General features: G+C 46.6%; 1 protein-coding gene across 1 annotated transcript in view; it reads left to right on the top strand.

Annotated features, from left to right (window-relative positions):
• The window catches only part of KIF17 (kinesin family member 17), a 1103253-nt gene that overhangs the window by 950061 nt on the left and 127418 nt on the right, over positions 1-25774 (top strand). Inside the window, exon 13 of the mRNA XM_069610326.1 lies at positions 13110-13227. Coding sequence (XP_069466427.1) covers positions 13110-13227 — 118 coding nt within the window. The remainder of the gene's footprint in view (positions 1-13109; positions 13228-25774) is intronic.

Raw genomic sequence — 25774 nt, 5'->3', positions numbered from 1 at the left:
GCTCTAGATCGTCTTGCATAACGTCAGCAAGGAAAAGGTTGAAGGGCGTTGCTGCTAGTAAACAGCTGTCATGGTGCATGCTCCCAAACATCTGGAGCTGATAGGCCTGCCCCAGTTACTGGCACCCATAAGGGCTTATAAAGCCCCAAAAGGTTGTCCTGGGACTACCTGGACTCAGACCTGGCGCCGTTGGTGCCAGGCTCATGGTATTCTATCTGGTGGTGAACTGCATGGGACTACATACAGCTCATCCTAATGGGACTGAGCCTTCCAGCCTACCCTGGGTGTGGCTGAGGGACTACTTTACCTGAGATTGCAGGATGAGGCTGGAGGGACTATTTTACCTGGAACTACTTGCAAGGCTATTTAAACCACACCCTACAGACAGAACACGCTTCGTGTTATTCTGCACTCCTGCAGTGTAACGCTCACTTTTGTCTGCTTAGCTCCAGTACCCGAACTTCAACAGCCATGCCTGTCCTGGGATCACGATCCATCGGCACCTGAGAAGAAGAGAAAGAAAGGAACAGGAATTAGTACAGCAATCAAGGCCTTACCTGAAGTTTTCCATCCGAAAGGCCGCGCCTTCAGTTGCTCTCCGGATCGTGGCACCTGCAGAAAAAGAAGGCATCTGCATGAATAGCCAATACTCACCCTGAGACTGCTTTCTTCTAGGATTTCATTAAAGCGGTTCATCCAATCGCTGCTCCGGAGCCACGCCACACCAGCATTGCAGAAAAAGAAAAGAACAGCAGGCTAGTCGCGCATGGGAAAGAAAATGTATAAAGACCTTCAGCGCCACGCACTCGCACTAATACCCGCAGGAAATCTGCTCAGCGTCGCAGGAAGAGGCAAATCTTCATCTGAAAACCGCCCAAAGCCGTGCCTGCAAGAAAAGAGAAACAAAAGTCAAAACTTGGGCAATAAGGACATTAAGCAACTATACCAAGCATCTATTGGCATAGAGACTTACCTGCTGAGCCAAGCTATTCAAGACTCCGCTACAGCCCCACAGGATCAGTGAAGTAACTTGATCCAGGGAAAGACTGAACATATCGCGCCCCTGCTAGAGATCGCAGGACGGAGAGCCCACCATTAAAAAACCCAAGGCAAACGCTTCCTGGGAAGTGATAATGAGGGAGAAGACGTGTGCACGCATCATAACTCAGCCCCGTGCAACACCAGTGCAGACATCATTTGTGCAGCTTCGTGCGACGCCCCCGTGGAGACCAGGTGAGCGTGACAACAACCTTGTTTGACTCCATGCGGTGTGGGTATCGATTCCGACAATTTACCTTCTGCATCGAGGCAAACTCTAACTGATGTGTTCGTATATAGTAGTTGAATCATATATAGTAGTCCATAGTTGGCTGCGTACAATTGTGTTGAAGGCATCTGTAAAGTCAATATATGCTACATATACTGGAAGCCCTCGACATTTCCGGGATTACTCAATTGCGGCTACTAAAATCGCAATATTGTGAGAATTAGATGATCCTACTCTGAAGCCCAACTTATCCGGAGGTAGAATGTGATGGAATGAGATCCACTGATTAAGTTCTATTAATAGGATTTTGGCGAATATTTTAGCTGGAATTTCCAGCATCGCCAGCATCCTATAATTTGCGGGATCTTTCCACTCCCCTCAGAGGAGTAATTTAGCTGAAAATGTTGGGGGGGACAAGGGTGGGGTGGATGGAGGGAGGGTGGGTGGTGGCTCTTAGGGATCGTTTAGGCCAAATGTGTTGAAAAAATGTGGTCGAATGGTAGATTTGACTGAATTCGGTCACCACCGTTAGTTCGAAACTGAAGATACCGAGCATGAAGAGCTGGGGTTGCGGCGGTGTCCCCCGCTACCCATGTTTGGTATTTTTGGGTTTGGCGGTTGCAGGGGTGTCCCTGCTTCCTCAGCATTGGTGGCAGGTGATCCAACAAATAAAAGAATAAGGGACCCTGCAGCGTCAGATCCGACCCGCGTTAGATGGGTGGATCTGACGCTGTACGGTACAGGAGAGGCGGCGGATGGAGAAAAGGTAAGTAGGGGGGGTTTGTGGGTGTACTGGTGGTTTGGGGGGACATGGGTTTGGTTTTTTGTACCGAGGTAAAAACGTATTTGCAGCGAAAATGACTACGGTCAATTCCGCTGTGATTTTGTACCTTGGTCAAACAACCTAAATCCCTGAGGGATAACACTAGACTACTACACCACAAGAGTCCATTGCTGACACTCTGTTATAACTTTCATAATACTAGTGGCATATTTTTTTTAATTCAATTGGGCCCCCACAGATTTCCAGCCGGCCTGCAACGCACCCAGTGACACACCATTCACAAACTTAATTCCAATAGAACATACAAACAATGCATTATTTATCTTTCATTCAGACACAAAAGTCAACACACATATATTCTTCCATACACTCTCACTCACACACAAATGCACCCAGCACCTCCATTAACATACACTGTGTGCACACAATATGTATATGTACATATACAATAACACATGGAAACAGTGGCACAACGTCCATTGAGCAGACCAGACTTATCACCCCCTGATCCTTGAAAGTTTTGGCTAAATTGACTTGACCTAGCTGAACTATAAAGCCATTGCCGAAAGGAACAGATTCACTGGAATGTCAGCAATTCCCTTGATTTTTCCTTTAATTCAAAGGCATCGGTAAATGCAATGCAGTGGGTGACCAAGTATACTGGGTATCAATTTTTAAATGCCATATATCGCCAAACTCGGGTTCTGCACAGCACCTTATATGTGTATGTGCTGATAGATTTGTCCTACAAGATTCTGACTGATTAAAATAAAGGTATCTTTTCCTGTGTTCAAATGGCTTCAAACAGTGGAGTACCGAGCAGGAGAGGTAGGGGGGCAAGCTGCCCCCTGTGGCTCTTTTAAGAGGCAGACCAGGACATTTGTCATTGGGACACCTATCCCATTCGGCACCTCAAAGAGGGCGCCCAACGGCAAAGGTGTCCCGCTGGCAGGACAATGTGTGCTGAGCAGTTCCTGCTTATCACGCTCATTGTCCTGGCAGCCGGACACCTTACCCTTTCCGAATGGTAGAGGTGTCCCGCTGCCAGGAAAATGTCCCAAGGAGCTCCGGACAGCAGAGGGTCCTTGCGTTGCTCTGTATCAACAGAGCATTACAATTTGAGCCATTAGGCACTGATGGGAGGGAGGGGGGTACTATTAGCTGGGACATTTGTCCCTTTCGAAATCTGAATGGGAGAGAGTGATCAGAAGTGAGAAGGGTGCATAATGTTGCATGCTTTATGAAATAATGACTATGGCTTTAAAATCCAAGGGGGATTTGTTAGGCTCACATTAATCTACATGATGCTTTTGTGACTTTGCATGCAGAATGGGGAGAATAAAACTAAAACCATACTCCCATTGCTCAACATATTTCTGACAATGTATATAGTGTATGGTTAGTTTACTATGAAAGGCTAGTTTATTATGTAATGTGGTTTGCTTCCAAGGCATTGCTCAGAAGTATATTTTTGACACACGATGCAGTTTACCATAAATAGTGCAACGTGTTCTAATACATTAGGAATTAACCAGTCTCCTGCAATTGTAGCAGCAAGACTCTCTCTAGTTATATGTGCAGGGTAATGCAGCTGTTCAAGAGCAACCTTTAATAACGTTACTGGCATAACTGGCTTTCCAGTGCTGTCTTGTCGCCATAATGCTTCTGTGGGGGATAAAGAACACCCCCTTCATTTCCATAATTCCTGTTCTTCTTGTGGTGCATTTCCTTGAATCTCTAGTAGTTGTGTTATCGACAACTTATTAAATCCCTCTTGCATTAACATGGTTGTAACTACCTTTTCCTTAATGCTCTCAGTGTCAAAAATCGAAATTTCTGGAGAATATACAACCCTTTTGGCTTCTACGTCTGCGGCTTCGTTCCTGCAAGAGATCAAATCTGTCTGCTTAGTATGCGCTACGCATTTAACGACTGATATGGCCACTGGGAGTTGTAGTGCCTTGATGAGCCTATCCAATAAGGATGTGTGTTGCACTGCAGTGCCATCTGCGTGGAGGTAGCCCCTTCCTCTTCCAATGTGCTAAGCCTGTGTGTACGGTTGATATCACGTTGGCGGAGTCACTGTACACTGGCACTTCCTGTCCTTTGTGTTTCTTGAGCGCGACAATGAGCGCTACTAATGCTACTGCTTGTGCTGAAAAGTGAGACGGTAGTCTTGCACTTGCTACTACTTCAAATTCTCCATTTAACCTGTTTCTTATCACTGCTGCACCTGAATGCCTTTCCCCACTAGTCTGATCAATTTTTGAAGAACCATCAATAAAGAGAATCTCCCCTCCCGCTAAAGCATTCTCCTTCACACGGGGTATATCATCAGAAAATTCAACATAATTTGAAAAGTCATGCACATGATCGCCTTCTTCGAATGGCTCAGCTATAAACGTGGCAGAATTCACTATTTTATGTTTTACAATTTTAATCGCTGGGTTGAAAATCATTACCTCATAAGCCGAAGCTCTCTGGGATGTCAATGTGCCCTTGGTTTCTCTAAAATGGCAAATAGAGCATGCTGCACGAAGAGGGTCATAGAGCAGCCCATGACAATACATTTAGATTTCTCGATTGCGAACGTGGCAGCTGCCAATGACTGTTCGCAAGGGAAGTCTCCTCTCAGAACTGGCTCTAAGATCCCACTGTAACACACCAAAGGTTTGTACCCCAATGTGGTTCTCTGTGTAAGCACTGCTGTCATGACTGTCCCGTTTGTGTGTGAAAACAAATAGAATTCCTCCGCATAATTGGGAATTCCTAAAACAGAAGCTGTACGAATTGCTTTTTTCAATTCCTCAAATCCTTCCTCCATTTTTTCAGTCCATTCTATTTTTGTTTTACCCACTTGTGCTTTCTTTAACGCTTGCAGAAGCGGTCTTGTGTATGTGCTATAGTCAAACACCCAGGCTCTAACATAGTTGCATAAACCCAAAAACTGTTGCATCTGCTTCACTGTATTTGGTTTTGATGTCTTCAGCTCTTTCAGGTGTCACTTTCTTTCCTTCATGCAAAATCAATTGACCTGTATATAACACTTCTTCTTGACAAAATTGTAACTTCTCCTTGTTTACTTTATATCCCTTGTCTGCTAGAATAGTCATCAACTGAACAGAATCCTGTCTGCCCTCATCTTCTGTAGTGCTGCAAATTAAAATGTCATCTACGTATTGTATCACTGCATTTTATGATCAATATTGCCTAGATCCATCTGTAGGACTTTATTAAAGATCGATGGGGACTCACAGTACCCTTGAGGCAAACGAGTATTTTTCAGTCGGGTTTGGCGAAACGTAAATGACATCAGGTCTTGTGAGTCCTTATGCAACAGGATTGAGAAAAGCACATTTTTCAAACCAATCCCCGCAAAATATCGAGCTTCCACCAGGATACTACATAGAATGATCGCCGGATTAGGAACTAAAGGAAACTCTGCAGCTACAATCTGGTTAATCGGTCTCATATCATGTATAAATCTCCACGATCCTCCTTTAGATTTTTTGGTCGGATACACCGCGGTATTGCACAATGATTCTGATGGCACCAGAATCCCTGGTTTCATCAGTGCTGAAATAGTCTGGAATATACCATCATCAGCTTCTCGGGACATGGGGTACTGTTTTGCTCAAGGTAAAATCAATCCTGGCTTATGCTTTGTTTCAACCTCTCCTATCCCTTTTAATAATCCTACATCATAAGGGCCAGTGGTCCATAGGGCACTGAGCACTTTTCCAAGTCTTCCTGAAAAAATGCTGGCCTTTGCCACATTATCGCCAATCGATGTGGGACTTCCCTTTTATCTATTCTTATCCAATATGTAATGCTCATGAAGAACCCTACTTCACTGTCTGTTTGGTCTTCCCTGAACATATTGTCATCAGTTACGTCAGTCAATCTGTACCCTTCCTCAAGAGCTATCACTGTCCTCCATGGTCTACTATCATCATCTACTCCTTCGAGCATTGTAATTTCCCTTCGTACTATAGCAGCCTCCAATTTTATAGGAATGGTTTGTCCACCCTCCTCATCCATAGGTATTTGTGGTCTAAACAAAAAATCATCTGGTATTCTCACAATTTTCCCACTAAGCCAGGTAGCCATGTCAGTAAAATACTCACTCCATATAGAACAATCTCGGATCTACCGCAACGCTTCGCAGAGCCACTTGCCCTGTGAATGCCACTATAAACTCTCCCACGTTTAAATAGTGTATTCCTATCCCTTGATCAGTAAACAAAATCGTCATGTTAAGTTTCGTCATTAAGTCTCTTCCCAAAATATTGACCGGTGTCTGTCGTGAATATAACAAGGAAATGGACACGTCACACTCTCCTATAGAGACTGGTAATTTATCAGTAAAAGGAACTCAATTCGTAGCTCCAGAGAACCCTTGAGCATTCATGGCAATTCCCGACATTTGATATTTTCCCTCTCGTATACATGAGTTGCTCCAGTGTCTACAAGAAAAGGATTTGCCTCCTCTCGCACATCAACCCTTAGTTCCCCTGGGGGCCTGGTGTCACTGATAGTACTGAACACATCAAGTCACCCTGTGAGCTGTCCTATTGTGGATACAGGCTCACCCCCGTCCCTGTGAATGGATTTCCTCCTACCACAGTGACACCCCCTATTCTGGGTGTCAGTACTTGTCCCCTGTATTTGCATATTGTTGTGTCTGCATAGGGGCTTGTTGCGACTGCCCTTGTGGTGGATTCATTTGTACTCATTCTTGCTGTTGTACCTGCTGCACACGCGGCGCTTGTGTCTGATAACATGTATGATCCTAGACAAAGTCCTCTCTAGTCTGCGTGCTATAGGGTGGAGGATAAGCTGTCCTCCCCTTGAGAATTGGCCACTCTGTACATTCCCTTGCTCCCACATACACGTGCAATGTGTCTGTTAGGAATCACAATGCCCTGCAAGGACACAGATTGCTTTGTTTTGGCTCTACCCCCCCGATCTCTAAGATCCGCACCAAAAACACTATAAATCCTTTGAGCAAAACATTCCGTCCTTTACACAGGACAGCTCTGTTTCTGGGCCGCTCTTTGTTGCCATGGAGATATGGTAAGATTGCTACGACACGTCTCGTCACCAGAAAGAAGTCACATGACAACAGGACATGTGACGGGATACGAATAAAGCCTGCCCACAAACCTGCGGTTGTTGCTTCTGAATGAAGTGTTTGGACTAAGGTTCTTGCTTAGGCTTCTTGCTTCATTTCTTGTTTTGTCTGCATTGTGTTTCTGCTGACCTTTCTGTTCCCTAGTCCTGTTTCAGTCCTTGGTTTTGCACGTACTGTCCCTCGTCCTGCTCTGACGTACGTGAATTCCCTTTCCCTTTTATCCATCTCCTCCTCTGTTCTCTGCCTACTTGCCCGCATTGTTGCTGACTTCATTTTCTGCTTTACAGACTTCCATTGCCTGCCGATTTAACCCCCCTGCAGCCCTCAAGTGTACTACCTCATTTTCTGCTTTACAGACCACCCTTGAACACATTCCTTTCAATCCCTCTCCCATTTCTAATCATCTTATAAATGGTGAAAACCAGTTTGCTGGTGGTCAGGGGCTGGATCACATATTGTTGGGCCAGGTGGGGGTTAGGGACACTCGGGAAAACGGGCCATTTAGCTTTCAGTACCCCTCTCAGCCGGTAATACTGGAGTAAGGTCACTGCGTTGTGTGCCCCCTTAGTTCGTATCTCATCCCATTGTATGAACCGCCCATCTTGTACCGGGTCTCCCAGTTTCTGAACTCCAGGTTTTGAAAATGTACTTTGAATGACTTTTCGTGAGTGAGAGGGATGCCGACTACGTTATATATCGTCAGTTCTGGGAGATAGCTGGGGTCTACCTGTAGCAGGCGTCCCAGTCGCTCTCATGCTTTGCACGACACTGCAATGGCTGGACCTCCTCTCTCTGAACCGTGCCTCTATTACCCCAAAGCATACCCATTAGGTCATCCAGGATGGAAACCACTTTCGTTGCCATTGTGTGTGGGGTGTTAGGGTGCAGGGGGTTCCAGCCCGCTATATATTGCAGTTGGGCTGCTAAATAGTACAATTGGATTTCAGGGTAGGCCACCGTGTTTGTACGTGGTAGCGAGGGTATCGTATGCTATGCAAGGTTGTTTGCCTGCCCATGCCAATCTGATCATCATTTTCTTAGTGCGGGTCCAATAGTGGGCAGGGGGCCAAATTGGTACTTTATTGAAAATGTACATCATCTTCGATAGTATAACCATCTTAGCTAGGGCTATGCGGGCAGCTTGGGAGATTGGAAGTAGAATCCACGGTTCTACCTTCTGTTCTGGGGTTTCTAGTACTTTTATGTATCTTTGTGGAGACCGTGATGCCTAAATATCGCAGTCCCTGGGGACACCACCGAAAGTCCTTGCCCACGTCGGTCTGTTGTACCCCGGGAGTTAGAGGGAGGACTTCTGATTTCTTCCAATTGATCTTGAGTCCTGATAATTCCCCAAATCTTACCATTTCGTGAGTTAGTGGGGTCAGGTTCAGTCTGGGATGTTTAGCATACAATAAAATGTTGTCCGTGTAAAGTGATATTATAGTGCAAGATGAGTTTATGCGGATACCTCGTTGCGAATGTAGTTCCCGTATATGGCATGCCAGGGGTGCCATAGCTAGGGCAAATAGGATAAGGGAGAACGGGCAGCCGTGCCGCGGCTCCCGCGTGGGATAAATGTATTCTGAGACTATTCCGTTTTTGTATATTGCATCTCTAGGAGTCGTGTAGAGTAGTCTAATCCAATTGATGTACGTGGGCCGAGCCCAGACCTCCAAAGTACCTCAAAGAGAAAGGGCCACTCGACAGAGTCAAAGGCCTTCTCGGTGTCGAGGCCCGCTATTGCTATCTCGGGATTCACGTTGTGCATTATAGTGAATAAACGTCATTAGGTTGTTCTGGGTTGATCAGCCCGGGATGAAGCCGGCCTGGTCAGGAAGGACCAGTGCCGGCATATGCGGTAGCAGCCGTGCTGTTAGTATTTTTGCCAAGATTTTATTATCGGTGTTAATTAGTGACAATGGTCTGTATGATGCTAATTGTCGGGGATCTTTACCTGGTTTGGGTAGCACTGTCACTAGTGCTGACCTGGTCGTTTCCGAGAGGGTACCTCACGCCATGGCCCCCTCGTACATACACAGAAGATGGGGGACTAGTATGTCTGCATATGCTCTATAAAATTCAGCGGTTATCCCATCTAGTCCGGGTGCTTTGCTGTTGGGGAGAGATGTTATTGCTGTGTGGATCTCCTCTTCAGAGATTGGGGCATTTAAGGCGTCTCCCTGTTCTTGATCCAACCAGCCCAGCCCTATTTCATCTAGATATTGCATCAGAACGTTGTGCCCGGAGGCATGGCGTGACGCATATAGACGGGCGTAGTACTCACAGAACTCTTTTTTTATCCCCTCTAGGTCCTTAATAGTACCTCCATTTCGGTCTATGATGTCCGCTATGGGGGTATTTTGTTGTTCTCGTCGTATGGCCCACGCCAGAGTTTTGCTGGGGTGGCCTCCCTCCCCATCCTTAAACGCTACTATCGGGTCGCCCAGGAATTTCTCCTCGCTTGCCGTTAGCTGTTTGTATTCATCCCTACGTTCCTTCAATTCTCACCGGATCTCAGGGGTGTGTGCGACACGCTGCTCGTTCTCCAGCTCTCGGATGGTGTCTTCTAATCTACCCATGGATCTGCGTATGGCTTTCAGGACCCCCCCCCCCTCTTTTGAAATGCAGCACCCCCTGATATAGGCTTTGAAACACTTGTGTATAGGCGCGTTACAAATGCCATATCATATCATATCATATCAAAGCCTCCCATATTGTGCCCTGGTCAGGCACCGAGCCGTCATTAGTTAGAAAGTAGGTCCTTATGTCTTCACCAATATCGGCACAAAACGCCACATCCTCTAGGGCCGTGGCTCTGAACCGCCATCAGAGTTGCCTTGGAGGGCTTGTGAAATCCGAGATATGGGCCATTACTGGTGAGTGGTCTGATAAGGTTTGAGGGAGTATGCTCGTTTCTGTGACCTTCCTGACAATGGAGGTGGTAGCCATGATGTAATCAATCCTAGATGAACTGTGATGTATCCCAGAGAAAAATGTGTACTCTTTAGTAGTAGGGTGTTCGCCTCGTCATAGGTCGTGGAGGTCGTGATATGCAGAGATTGAGGACCAAGCTTTAGCTGCCTGAGGGAGCGCCTGCTGTGATGTTACAAAACTGTCCATCTCTAGTGTAAGAGCTAAGTTAAAATCACTTACCCAGATTATCTCGTAGTATCTATGAATGTGCTGGGCACATTGGTGGAAGAATTGTGGGGTATCTGTGTTGGGAGCATATATGTTCAGAAGCAGGAGTTTCGTGCCGTATAATTCCCCTGCTATTATTATGTATCGGCCTTCATCGTCCGTGATTTGTTAGTGTAGTCTAAATTGTAGGGCTCTGTGAATGTATGTAGCCACCCCTCTAGAGTGTGTAGAATAGGACGAGCCATACCTATGTATACCCCACCCTGCTAGTTTGGGGAGAGGAGCGCCCTGGGCCAAATGTGTCTCCTGTCGGCATAATATATTGACCTTGTGGTTTCTGCGGAAGTTTGCTATGAGGCAGGTCTTTTTCTGGTTTGTGAAACCCCGCACGTTCCAGGACATCACTGTGAGAGACTCTCCTTGCTTCCCTCCCATTACAGGCATGGCCATGTTATGCAGAGTATATTAGTAGTGGGTGACATGTTGATAGTATGATTTGTGCGAGTTGTAGTGATAGGGTGAGATAGGTATTTTTTCCAGACCATTTTATGTTAATAAAAGTCTATAGCAATCAACATACTGCCCTTGTGTCCGAGTCTTACTTCTGATTCATTACAGTATGCACACATATCAGACATCCAGTAAATAGAGATAGGCTACTTGTCCAACCTGGCGGGGCCAGACAAGTGTCAATCTGCCAACAGTGTGTGGGAAAAATACAGGTAGGAGGTGGTGAATTTTGCCACCGGCACTTTTCCAACACCGGGAAACTACAGGTCTGCCAGTGGGGGGGACTGATTTAACTCCAGCCAAGAGCTGGAGGTAGGTCAGGCTCCCACCAGCAAAAAACAGACAGAATTACTGTTACTGGTAATACAGGTGCCGGTAATTCAGGTAATTCCACCTCCACGCCTCTCATGGAGTCCTATAGGACTCCATGGAATGGGGAATTACCAGCATTCCCGCCACCTGTAATATCCTGGAAATACCAGCACATCAGGCAGCGGGAATGCTATTTCCGTTTGATGGTATCCCGCTGAGATACCAGCAAAATCATAATGAGGGTCTCTGTGTTTTTCTGTTTTTCCCAAGAGTTTCTTGGAGAGCCCCTCAATACTCCAAGTGCAGGCATGCCATACTCATCCTGATGTTTCTGATAGACCTAAGGATCTAGATGGTACACTTTTGATAGTAATATGGCAGTAGCAGCCAAATACTGGAACACCCTGCCACCCGAGATAAAACTGGACCCAGCCCTACTCTCCTTTCGCAAAAAACTAAAACCTGGTTCTTTACTCAAGACAGCAAATTACACCCTTCCTCCTGTAAGTAACCCATTATGACCGGTACCCACCTACCTGCACCAAGACCTATACCCCACGAAAGTCTCCACAAGACATGCAACCAGACGCTTAAAGTGACACAATGTGGCAACACTAAGCCCAAACCCACTTCTGCCACGCTATCCTGCAACCATATACTTAAGCATGCCTCGCTATGATCTGCATTACCTGTAACCTGTGTCTAGTCAAATGGTCGACAGACAAATGGTCGACAGACAAATGGTCGACACAATTTGGTCGACAGGTCAAATGGTCGAATTTTTTTTTATTTATATATATATATTTTTAGGTTTTCGTTTAGGGAAAAAAGGAGGTTGGGAGAGGGATCCCCCCCCCCCAAAAAAAATGTGAAAAAAAGAAATATTCAACCATTTCACCTGTCGACCTTTTGGTGTCGCCCATTTATCCTGTCGACCATTTAGATTCGACCAAATGACCTAGAACCCCTGTAACCATATTCATAAGCCTGCCAAAATCCATAACTAATCTCTCAAGCATACTGATTCTGCAACCATTTCCTTAAGTCTGTTTACCTAGCCACCTAAGGGCTACTAGGTCTACCCTGTAACCATATTCTTTAAGCATGCCTATTTATGATCTGCATTTCATGTAACCACTTCCTTAAGTCAAACCTGTAAGCAATCTCTTAAGTTGTTGTCTCTGTAACCATGTTCGTAAGATTGTTGCGCCCAGATGACCAAGGGTTAGGCACGCGATACAAATGTAATAATAAATAATATGCCATATTCTGTGCAGGTGCAGTGCCATAGCACATCCCGTGCACTATCAAGGGGTGTTACCAGGAAAGGGGGGGGTTACACAAGTACGGTCAACTAAAAAGCGTGATATTTGCTTATCTGTTAATGTTCCAAGATGGTTGAAGATTGTATCACCCCTTTCCTGTAATATCGGTTTGGCAGAGTATTCTTTTTTCAGCCGATGAGGGTATAGGCTGCATTGCTATTATTCTTCTGTCCATGTTTTTTTCTGGACACCTTGTCTGTTTGATCCTGAGTCCCTCAGAACTGCAGCCAAATACCATGAAGGGCCTGAGCAGACATTCTCTTATTTGCTGGGCCTAGTCAGAGATGGCCACGTGGCTAAAGTTAAGGACCATCAATTTCCCTGGCAGGAAAGAGGTAGAGTGAAGCTGTTCATCCACATCTTGGCATGTTCCTTGTCACACACCCATTATGAATGAAGTGTGTCCTCATCCCCTCCCAGTGCCTGTTATACAATAGTGATGTGTGCCCTGTCAATGCCCCATTTTTAGGGCCCAGTGCCCATAGCTATGTCTGCTCTATCCATAACTCAACAGGTGGGGTGAGTCCATTGATGCATATGCATTTCTATGATACGGCCAGCAGTGTGCTCTCTAACACTGAGCCGTGGCATGTGATTTGGCCAATTTTCCATACTGACAGTGTTTTGTTATCCTAGGAGGAGGACCGATATAAGCAGATGCTGTGCCGAAGCGACAGTGAGAACATTGCCAGTAACTACTTCAAATCCAAACGGGCCAGCCAGATTCTGAGTGCCGACCATATGAGGAAAACAGGTAATCTAAACTCAATCAACACACACACTAATCACATTAAGACGTTTAAAATGTTATGTTAAGCAGAATTCACACTATCCTACCTTCCCACCATCCCCCAATACCAATACAATTTTTAATTTGTTTTTATTTACTTTATTAAATTGGTTTGCAATTTTTACAAGATAAAAGGTTAAACGAAGTAGCTGTAGCATTGCAGTACAGTCTTCAATTAAGCAGGTCGAGAACAAAGTGGAGTGAAAGAAAGAAACGCAGGTCGTTGCCTGGCAGGTTCAAGACTCGGGAGCCCTTTTAGTTTTCCTTTCCATGATGAATAGATCTCATAATTGGCTTCTCAAATTATCATCTTTATCGGTCTTTAACATCAGAAGTATGGTCCTTCACTTGCATTCGGGAAAAATTTTCTGAAAAAAGCTTGCCACTGCTAATGTTAGAGAGGTATTTTCTCCACTCATCAGTCGGTTCCATCATGCCTCTTCGTCGTAGATTTGAAGATCTGAAAACAGGTCACCCATATAGATGGTTCTTTTTTCTTTTTTTTCATAACAGCATTTTATTAAGGTGCACAAAGTCATCAATACATCAACAACAGAAATTGATAAATAATCGCAGTAATCAGAAATATAAGTTCATATGGAGGATAAGAAAATAGTCTGTGGACGGCCTAGCTCGAATGTCCGACAATTCATTTGGGCTTAGCGGAGTTGTCAAGAGTTCTGGGAAGGGTGACTGTGATTGAGGGTTCTGGGTTGGTCAGCAGAGGGGGCTGCTTTGTAACCATCTGGGAGTGGTGGCCTTCTGGACAGGGCCGGGAATCTCGTTGCATAGTCCATGAAAGGATCCCAGATGTTCATGTTTTTGGTGAATGAGTTGTTCCGGATCGCTGTCACCTTTTCTGCTACTGAAATGTCCCAACATTTGTGCCACCATAGTGCTATTGAGGGTCCCTCCTCATGCTTCCACAGACGGGCCATGGCAATTTTCGCTGCAAGGAGTAAGTGCGTACACAAACGAGGTATGTGACCTGAAATCGGTAATGCCCCTTCCCCTGTTTCACCTAGGAGAACGATCCCCGGGTCCCAAGGAATAGTGAGTCCCGTGATGTCCTTAATGTGTTTAATCACCTCCCTCCAGTATGCCTCTGCCTTTGGGCAGGCCCACATCATGTGAAATAATGGGCCGGGGGTGGCGCAGCCCCGCGACCATTGGTCCGAGAGATGAGGATTAGCTCTGTTGATTTGGACCGGGGTCACATAATATCTATAGCAAAATGTGTAGCCCCCCCTCCCTGTTTGTGATGCATTGTGAGCTTTTATGCAGTCTGGTCCATATTTTTGCCCATTCCTCCACCTCTATTTCCAGTCCCAGGTCCCTCTGCCACTCAGTCATGTATCTTTCTTTTTTCCTGGGGTCCACCCTGTCCAGGAGACGGTACAGTGTAGAGATTTTGCTTCTTTTTGTAGGGGTTGTAAGGGTGCTCTCCAGAGCCGTTAGCTCTCTCGAGCATTTCTCGCGAACCGCCCTATTAGATAACCAATGTCTTATTTGGATATAATGAAATCTTTCCCTCTCTTCCACCCCAAATTTCTCTTTGCATCTTTCAAATGTGATGGGCATGCCCTCCTCCAGAAAGTCACCCGTTTTAAGTAATCGTCCCTCCCTCCAAGACTGGAAATTATTGGGGCTACAGCCTGGCGAAAACTCTGGGTTGTTCCAAATCGGGGATAGAGGGCCCAGCATGCCCCTACAACCCCACTTCCGAGCCGCTGCTTTCCAACATCGGGCTGTTGTGATTGTAGCAGCCAGAGGGCCTGTGTTAGCCTGCATTTTCCTTTCTGGTAGGTGCGGGAGGTCCGCAGGGCTGCCCAGGCACCAGGACTCCTCTATCTGTGTCCATTTTGGGGGATCCTCTTCTTGCACCCATGAGAAGGCATGTGATAGTTGAGCTGCTAGGGTGTATCTGGCTATGTCTGGGACCCCCAGACCCACCTGGTTTTTGTCCCGCATCATTATTCGTTTATTGTTGCACAGCTTTTTCCCACCCCAGACAAATCCCTGCAGTTTCTTTTGCATGTCCACCAGTACCGGGCCCAGGATACGGGTCGGTATTGCGGTGCAGGAGTATATCCATCTGGGGATAATGTTCATTTTTATAGCCGAGATACGGCCGAACCAGGAAATTTCCTTGGAGGACCAGGACTTTAGGTCATTCTTAAGATTTGTAATCAGTTGCAGAAAATTTGCGGTGTATAGTTGGGCCGGGTCCTTAGTAATTCTCACCCCTAGGTAATCTATCGCCTCTCTTTCCCATAGGCATTAGCGGGCGGAGGGCTGCTCTTTCCAGTTTAGTGACGTTGATAGCTAGGGCTGATGATTTATCTAGGTTAATTTTGAATCCTGATAATACTCCAAATTCGTCAATTTCCTTCCATAGGGAATCAAGGGATGTTGCCAGGTTCGATGCTGTTATTAAAACATCATCCGCATATAGCGCAATTTTATATTCCTGGCCCCGTATTTGGACCCCCCTTATCCTGGTATTCTGCCTAATCTTGGCGGCAAAGGGCTCCATAGATAGAGCAAAAATTAGTGGGGACAGTGGACACCCCTGTGTGCTTCCCCTTGATATCTGTATTGCCTCGGAGCGTGCAGTGCCCCCTCTATGGCCTTTTTTCCTCCCCTCCAGCAATCCGGACCAGGGATGTGGGTTAATGCTCGGGCAGGATCCTCTGAAGTGCGAGAGAAGAGCCCAGGGTTTCTCGAGTCCTCCCCCCGCCCGTTAGAGATCCTCACTGCTCCACTGTTGTGTGTCTTCCAGGAGCCTTCCGTCGGCGAGATATTAAGTGCCCCCAGCCTCCCAGGACTGGCTGGAGGGTTGCTAGCACACGGCACTCCTCGTTACGGCACTACCATACCACATGGGTCCACAGTTCCACAGCAGCCCTTGTCGTGTTCATACGGCTGCCCCCACCCCCATTCCGCCGCCTCTCGTGGTTCAGTCAAGCGGCCGCCATCTTGCCGCCGAGGGATCCCCGGCCTTTAAATGCGTCCGATTGTGGCAGGCTGGGCGCTGATCCGGGTGCCACTCTCCGTACCGCAGCTCCAAAGCTTCCCCCACGCTGCGGTCCTTTTTTGGCGAAAACGGGGTCTGGAGACGGTGATATTATGTTCCGCGCATCGGCCAGCCAGGAGCTTCTACGAAGTCATGCCGATCGCGGCAGCTCCAAGCCACGCCCTCAGATGGTTCTTTTTTCACTGCGTCCCGTACATAATAATAATATATGCCTTAAAGTTTCTACTTGTTCCGGTTTCTCACAGTGTCGGCATGTATTTGAGATTGAGGTACCTCTAATTGCCATCAACTCGTTTGTAGGAAGTATGTTTAAACAAGCCCTCAAAAAGGTGGTTCGAAGGAATCTACTTGGAAATCGTTGCACATACCCCGGCAGTTGGTTTAATTTTTTTGTGATTGTTGGCCAATCTTTTGTCGACACACGCTGTGTCATAGGTGGTGATCCAGTCACTCTCTTCCAGCTTTTTTCCGATCTTAGTTGGATTCGATAGAAGGTCCTCCTTAGAGCAACCGATCTGTGCAAGTATCCTCTTGTTTTTAGTTGACCACTTCTCCAGTAGACTTTTTTCTCCTTTTAAGTTTTGTCTTGAATATAGTAAAGATTTCCTGTCTGTCTGGTAGGAACATATTTCTATAGAGCATCAAATTGTTGCGTACAATCACTGAATGCATTGAGCGCAGACTCAGTTCTCTTCGAATCAGCACTAGAGGGGTCGATTGAGGGAGCCCCAATATTCGTTGCCAAAAATATCCTTCCAGTTTAGGCTAAACTTTGTCAGGAATAAGTGGCAGGGCTTCCGCACCATAAGTTAGCGAGGGAATAACTTTAGCCTTGTGAATCTTTACTACTGGAATAACGGAGAAACATCAACATTTGTTATCAATCGCCCTTGTCTGCATAGCCAATTTCTTTACCTTTTGGAGTAAGATGGCTTGCATGTCCACTGTACTACTACTTAATGTAACACCTAGGTATTTGAAATGTTTCACGTGATCTATTTGTGAACCTTCTAAGTTCCATCGTAGGTGCTCCGATTTCTTTGTGGATTTTTCAATGGACATGATTTTAGTTTTCTCCTTATTAATTTCCAGATTGCTACTTTTGATGTATTTTGCCAGGCTATCGAGTTGACGTTGCAGACAAATGGCCGTCTGATCCACCAAGATCAGGCCATCTACGTACAGGAGTCTCGTTATTTTTACTCCTTCTATTGATGGCAGGAATGAGCGCAGGTTCGTCTTGTGATGCTCAATGTCTGCTAGATAGGCATTGAAAAGGGCAGGGCCAAGTGGACACCCCTGCTTCACTCACCTCTAGTTTTTGTAATTTCGGTAGATAGTAGACCTGCACGGTTCAAACGTACTTTCATAGAGGTTTCTGTGTAAAGAGCTTGTATTGGCTCTACGATTCCCAACGGGCATCTTTGGGTTGTCAACTTTTGCCTTAATGTTTCTCAATTGACCTGGTCAAATGCCTGGACCAGGTCAACAAAAGCTAGGTGGATCTTCGGTCTACCTTCCAGGACCTTCCCCTTCAGGGAGCTTAGCAGAAGAATGTTTGCTGTGGTCCTCAGCTTCTTCACAAAGCCTGTCTGAAATGGGTCAGCACTCCTTGACGCTTTTACCCAAGCCTGAAATTTGTCCAAACCAATGAGCCGAAGATTTTACTGATAACATCTAATAAGGCGATTGGCCGGTAATTCTTCAGGTTGTCTTTCTGTCCCTTTTTTAATTTATTGGGACAACCATTGAGTGTCTCCACGAGTCAGGGATCAGTCTGGCTCTTATACATTTTTTTAGGACCTTGTGAATGAAGTCTGCCCATTCCTTTGGATGTTGTTTCAAACCAACACATTTACCAAACTCGAAAGTATTAAAAGCTGGCCCAAGCCACTAAAATGTCTATCTGTGATCTGCAAAATCTGTATTTGCCCATATTGAGTTCGGAAAGAGCATCTTATGGATAACACAACTATTGTAGCAAAGGCTTCATGAAAAACTGAAATCATAGCATTATTTCAGTTGTGTCTAGTCATCACATATGTTATCTAGTTTCTTTTATTTTCTATACGATGCCCCACTTCTGTTTAATGCCGAAGAGGTGTGAGTGTTCACAAGCATACAATACTAAAGTAAATTAAATATGTAAATAACTGATTTTGGTGTCACAGTTTATTGTTCTGATAGCTGGCACAGTGCAACATGATCTGGCAATGAATGTAGTCATTTCCACAAGTCGTCATCTATAACCTTGCATTATTCTGAACTAGCAGATCAGTGATAGGTGAAGGCCACTTAAATGTTAGGCTACAGAATAATCTCTTGGTTTGGGCTTGACCTTATTTCTGGCCCTCATCCTGGCCTCTCTTCGACCACTTTAGGTACGTTCTCCTCACTTCGTTCATACAGGCTGCGACTGTCTCTTTCTTCCTCCCAACACCTGCTTCATTTCCTTGTTTTTCCTAATTTGTATTAGTTGGTGGCATACTTCCTGGCCTTCGACTCTCTTGCTTCTCCCTACTCCCTTCCTCCCCACTTCTGCTCCTCCCTGAAGCCTCTCCTCCCATAGGTGCTCCTCATCCACCTTTTTTCCCTCTTCAATCTCTAAATGATCTTACTCTACCTTTCCTCGTCTTTCCCCTTGAAGGCCTGCACCTTCCATCCCCTCTTCTGAGAGTTGAGACACTGAGTATTTGTTCTATAGTCCCTACTCCTATCCCGGCTTATCCAACCCTATCCCTTGCTCAACCAATGTGAAATCAATTATGAACATTCAATCGCTCTTAGAATATCTTTTGACCATGACATTTGGTGTCAATGGGGCATGACAGATCTTATGACAACACCCAGCTTCCAGGCAATAGACACAGCCTTCTCCCTGACTGCCAGTCAAACTGGTCTGCTACTCCAGTTTGGAAGTGTGAGAGCGTGCCTTGCCATAGACAAAGAAGCCTATTTACCATACAACTGAAAAATCCCAGACAACGGAAAAGCTTTCAACCCAGAGGTTTTGTGTAACCACGCCTTTGCTGGGATGCTCAACACCTCATTTGGATCAACTTCCTACCCACACTTCAAGACGAGAGAATTAAGTTAAGTGATCAGAGAATAAAGTTATGGTGAGGAAGGATAGCTCAGGAGCAACGCTTTTGTCTTGGAAGTAAGACAGCGCAGCGCAACCAACACAGGTTTGAATCCCGATCCCACATTTATGAATCCACTCGCTGGTATTACTGCATTATAAAAGAACAATTATAATAATAATTATAATAAAACCTCTAGAAAATCTTACCCAGTGCGTTACTGAGGTTCATTTAGAACCCCTCCACACAAGGACCAAAGTAGAGTCGAAGACGCTCTTGTAACGGTTTCCAAAATGTCTCTGGACAGTGTCCTGATAGAACTTGTAGATGCCAGCTGAGGGTAATAGATAAACTAAAAGGTGATAGATTGGCTTACCTGAGACTCATAATCCCCACTGGCTGTCATGCAGGAAAAAGAGTAAAGGAGAAGACTCTGAGTCTTTCTTTACCAACTTTGAACATGTAGCATTAACAGTGAAGTGGGAAAAGGAACATTGGGTAAAGTTTGTTACTCTATTACTGTTGAAATACCAACTACCTATCATGGCTGGTAATCAGATGTTGACCCGAAACACAGAATTCAGAAAGACTTGCCCATGATTCCGAATAATACTGCCAGAAACTACGGGAGCTCTGCCTAGAGTCCCTGGAAACTCTTAGACATCTCTCATACAGGATTCAAGGCCGAAGCACCCGTTATAAAACGTATGGGCCTGGGCACCCAGAAAGAGATCGGACAGCCCCTGACAAGTTACAGGTCCCACATGAGCCAGGATCGTGATTTTAGAGATATAGCACTCGGTAACCTCTCTCCCAGCCTGGATTAGGTGCTGAAGATCAAGGATGGAGACCGCCATTAAGTGGAACAGAGGTCTCTACCCAAATATTACGCCTGTGAGAAAATAGGACAAATCACTAGGACTTATCTTAAGAGGCCTATGGGAGACTAGTTATTGTTCCCTCGAATACAATCTGTAAGCACAGAAAAAATGGTAGCGGGAGCCAGAAGGATCGATGGATATACCGGAAGAATACCTGGATATGACTACTCAAGGCGCTGGAGGAATGAGGTACTACTTCATTGGACTGATAAAGGAGGTTTTCTTTTTTTCAAATGTCCCTCAATTAGCGGTGACTGAAAACCCTAGTTTAATCAGCTGAACAATCCAGTACCAGAGTCCACAACGTGCCCAAAGGTTGTTCTCAAATAGCCATGCACAGCTGCTTTGAGTGAGACCTCACGTCTGGTATTCTGATAGGCGGTAGAGGGAGAGTGAATGGAGAAACGAAGGATGGGAAAACTAAGGGCTCTTGTCCTCGATAGGCTTAAAAGAAAGGGATCAGTAGAATTCCACTCTAAACTAAAGAGGAGTCTTTAGAATGGAAAAATTTACACAACAACACACAAAAGAAGAAATCTTAATAAAGAAACTTGCCTCAAAAAAAGAGGAAGGGTATTTAATAATATCTCCTTTAAAGTATGTTTTGTTGACTTCCTGCTAAATACAGAATGTTTACTAGTACAGAGCATACATACAAAATTGACCCAACCAAAAATAATGTAAAAATCTGAAGAAGGGGGAGACCACTAGAGGGCGCGGGCCGAGATGGTTGCGTGAAGAAGCTGCTGCGCCTCGAACCGTTGGGCCTGTGATAGTTACTCGGTGGAGTGTGAGCTATCGTGCAGCATCCCTGAGCCCCCGGGACCCTGGAGGGGTCTGAGTCTGCTTCTCTTCCCTGCCCCTGGTGGAACCTGAGGAGCTAAGAGCTGCGGCGGCTCGGTTGAGCGCATGAAGCGAGAGGGGCTTGTCACCGCCAGCGAGGTGCAGAGTATCTCGTCACCCTCTTCCCCCGCTCAGACAGCGGAGGGAGGAGTGAGTTCCTTTCAGTGAGCCAGATGTGTGACCTGGAGTGCCCACGGGCGCATGAGGGACTCAGTGCTGCCCCACGTTGAAGGAGTGGTGTCGGAAGCGTGGACCCAGAGGGGCTGAGGAGATACGGGTGCAGCGGGCCATGACCCGACTGCATAGAGCACCCCCAGTGCAGGAGGGGGAGGCCGCGCCTGCCGTGTAAGAGGAGGGATACAGACCGGGGTGAGCTTGGCCGGCCCGCGACCTACTGTCATCCTGCCGCACTGGCCCGGTGGGGGAGGTGAGCACCCACAAACCTGAGAGAGGCGCAGAGGCAGCGAGACGGCGCCAGGACACTGATAGAAGATCCATAGACCCGGAAGACTGGTGGAAAAGCGTTGGGAATTGAAAGACCTAGAGATGGGTAAGGTGCTGGCTAGCTTGCAGTTCCTGGACCAAAGATATTACGAAAAGGGGGACAAGGCTGACACACTGCTGGCAGCTAGGCTTCAGGGCCAACGGGCAGAGAGATAGGTGACAGGGGTTAGGGATGTAGGAGGGAAATTAAGCTTCCTAGCAGGAGAGGTGACCCAAGAATTTTCTAAGGGCATCTCTATGGGAGAGAGGGAGGGGCGGAAGAGGATGATTTGGATAAATACTTGGCTGGGGTACCCCTGACGAGCCTTCGAAGCAGTGAATTGGAAAAGCAAATCACTGAAGAGGAAGTGCTGAAAGCTGAAAGCAATTGATGGGCTTAAGTTGGGAAAGGCTCTGTGTGAGGACGGGTACACGGCCGGGTTTTATAAGACCTTTGCTGGGTCCCTTTCATGGCACTTGGCAGGCCTATTTTATAACATTATGGTCCCCTCCCCCCACTCCTTTGGGAAGTCATTGATAACTGTCATACCAAAAGCAGGCAGGGATCCCGAGAGTTGTAAGTCATACCGCCCCATCTCCTTACTTAACGTTGATGCAAACATTTTCACCAGAGTGCTCGCCACGCGAATGGAGGGTCTCATGCCAAAATAAATCCACTCAGACCAAGTGGGGTTTATTCAAGGACTGTACAGGGCTGACACCCTGTGCAAAACGCTACATTTAATGGGGGCTGCAGCGAGGAGGGAGGGGAACCCGCTGTTAGTTGCCTTAGATGCAGAGAAGGCTTTCGACCGAGTGGACTGGAGCTTTCTCTATGGGGTGACTGAAGAAATATGGGTTTGGTGAGGGGATGAAGAGGGGCATATGTGCACTCTATGCAGCCCCGGTGGCCCGGGTCATAGTCAATGGGCGTTTGTCACGGCCATTTGTATTACAAAGGGGGACGAGGCAGGGTTGCCCTCGCTCTCCTCTCTTGTTTGCTTTAACTATAGAGGTGCTGGCGGAGCACCTGAGGATGGCTCCAAAGGTCGAAGGCATCAGGGTGGGCGGTAGAGAGTTCAAATTGGAACTCTATGCGGATGATGTAATGTTGCACCTGGTGAATCCCAGTGGTTCTGTCCCCGCGGCCCTTACAATAATTGAGGAGTACGGGAAGGTCTCTGGTTTCAGGGTTAATAGAGGAAAGTCAGTACTGTTTCCCTTTGCCGCAGATGACTTTAGAGATGCGGATGTGATCAGGCCCCTGGGATTGCAGATTCAGCTGGAAGGTGTTAAATATTTAGGTGTCAATACTGTTAGACCGGAGGAGGACTTGGGCCTTGCTAACTTCCCCCACTCTCTTTGATAAGCTGTTCTCGGAAATTATTACTTGGTGGAAGGGGCAGCTGTCCTGGATGGGGAGGCTCAATGCAATAATGATGAACTCCCCCCGAGGGTACTATATTTGTTTCAAATGTTGCCAGTTCGTGTCCCGGAAGCACTCTTGAAAGAAGCTAAATCGCGCATTTTGAAGTTCCTTTGGCAAGGACAGAAACCCAGGGTGGGATATAGGACGTTAATATTGCCGAAGGATAGGGGAGGCGTGGGGCTCCCGGACCTGTTAATGTACTATAGGGCGGCGCAACTTAGGGCATTGGTCCAGCACCTGAGGGAGGACTCAGGGAGCCAGTGGGTATATTTGGAAAATCAGCACATGCTCCCGGCAACGGTAGGGTAATGTCTCTGGGTCCCGAGGGGTAGACTCCCGAAGCAAATCCAAGATTATCTAATCCTGGGCGTCCACTGGGAGGTGTTGAGCATGGGAGGGAGTAAGGAGGGCATTACCACTTGGCCTTCCCAAATGAGCCATATTTGGGCCCCACCGGTATGAGATGTTATACCAGAGGTCGAACGGTACCAGTCATGGTTTGAAGGAGGGCTTGTCAGGGTAGGTCAGCTGTGGAAAGTAAGGTACTTTATAAGTATTCAGGACCTGGAAGAGGCGTTGGAGGTAGGCAAACTGTCAGTGCTTTTGTACCTTAGGCTAAAATGAATATTCACGGCAGAAAAGCGGAAGGAGCGTATTCAGAGGGATCTCACGCCCGTCTAAAAGGTCCTTGATGGGCATATGGAAATGAAAGGCCTTATCTCACGTCTTTTTGGGGCTCTCCTGGAACCAAAGGAGGGAGCTATACAGGGGCTCCGGGCGAGGTGGGAGAGGGACCTGGGGGAGCACCTGTGGCAGCTGATGTGTATATCGTGCCAGTACAAGTTGCATGCCATGAAGTTGTTACACCGCTGGCAATACGATCCTATGCTCCTGTCCAAAATGTTCCCCACACTGGACCCCCATTGTTGGCATGACTGTGGTACCACGGCCGACTATTGGCACATGTGATGGGGCTGCCCTTTGGTGCAGATGTATTGGTCGGAGGTCTTGGGCTGGATTAAGGATGCGGGAGCAGGGGAGTGCAGGCTTGATCCCATGTTGATATTGTTTGGGTTAGAAAGGCGGTGGGGATCAGTGGCACGTCCTCTCACCACTGGTGCATTTTCTCCTCGTGGCTGCGTGAGCCTTTTGCGCTAGATACTGGAAAAGGATGACCCTTCCCACAGTAAAAGAGTGGTCAAACACAGCAAAAGATGTGTATTTAATAGAAAAGATCACAATGGCGATCCATGGAGGGAGTGCATCCATAGAAATGGACTGGCTGCAATTTTGCAACGCATTTGGGTGAAGTGGAGGAGGGCAGATGGTTTACAAAGAGAGAACCGGCCTGGCCCGGCCCGGACAGACATTAAACATTAGGGGTGCATCACAGAACATGTTAAGATGTGACTTGAGTGTTTAGGGACCACTTGGACTTTGATCAAACTATACATGCACAGTTTTTATATCCAATTGCCGAAGGAAGGGTTTAATCGAAGGGAAGGGGGTGTGGGTGAGGACGGGGAGACAACAAGGGGGTAAGTCAAGATATCAGGATTGTTTGTAGAGGGTCCGTCCCTCATATTGTTATGTCTTATTCAATGCTTGACTGTGTTTAAAACCAATAAACTTCAATTTACAAAAAAAAAACAAATATGAACTAGTAGTGAAGGGGGTGACCAGTGGTACGATCAGAATCACGGACTGTGATAAAAGCTCAAGCGGTGGGCGTAGCCAGCGGTGCTCCGAAATGGACTCCTAACTGCAGTGTACCAGTGAAGGCTCCATTCTAGTGGATGCTGCTGATGACTTGGGCCACAGCCGATGTGTGCTCGAGGAGCGATCAAAGAGCGCTCAACGCACCTTGTAACATGGAGACTCAATCCTCTCACCTTCCAAAGGTTATAAACCGTGGCAGCACATTCTTAACTATTCTGTGAGACCAGGGAATGTTTTGACTCTCATGCAAGATGGGGCATAGCATTTTGGAGGCAGGCAACATGAACCTGCATTGCAGGAGATTGCAGCTGCCAGAGCTGTGATGAGCTCCCCAAAGCACTAGTGGCCAAGCAGACATAGGTGTGTTAGAGAGAAAGGCTAGTGAATGGGAGAGTGGGGCCAAACAGGGCCCAGCAGCTTGATGGCAGACTGGTACAGACCTAGGTCGGGAAGGTTGTGTGGGAGGCTCTTGCTCGACAAACAAGCTTGCAGCCTTCTCTGATGAAGAGATATTCCCCCAAGAAACAGAGAGACAGTGATTCCACCCCACCTTCTCCACTAGAGTGGAAAAGGCTTTTCAGGTCATGTTACAGCACCTAATGTGATACAGTGATACACATGCAGGGGAAAATTGAACGTCTGGTGAATGCAGTGAGAGTCTCAAACCTGAGTTTTCTGGTATTCTCGGGTCTTCATGGTGTAGGTACCTTTCAAGATGAGGTCTAAACTTCTTAAAGCACAAAGTCTTCCCTGATGATCAGAAGGAATCAGACATTTTGGGCCTTTAGACTGTCAGCTTGGGGCGGGATGGAATGACAGGTGATGGGGGCACAGTGATCAGAGTCTTGATGGACAGTGAGGTGAGTGATCTTATTCTTGGATCTGTCATTAACCAAAAATATCTGAACTTTGGTGTCAACTAAACCTTACCGTTTCCCAATATTTGTGGGGAAACATAAGATATGAGAAAGGCTCTTCATGAGGGCCAGAAAAAGCTGCTGAATATGAGATTGGAGGTTACAATTCTATATCGTCC

This window comes from Ambystoma mexicanum, chromosome 8 (assembly GCF_040938575.1).
Source record: "Ambystoma mexicanum isolate Mex_15411 chromosome 8, UKY_AmexF1_1, whole genome shotgun sequence".
Taxonomy (NCBI): Eukaryota; Metazoa; Chordata; class Amphibia; order Caudata; family Ambystomatidae; genus Ambystoma; species Ambystoma mexicanum.
This window is presented reverse-complemented; position numbering and strand designations above follow the sequence as displayed.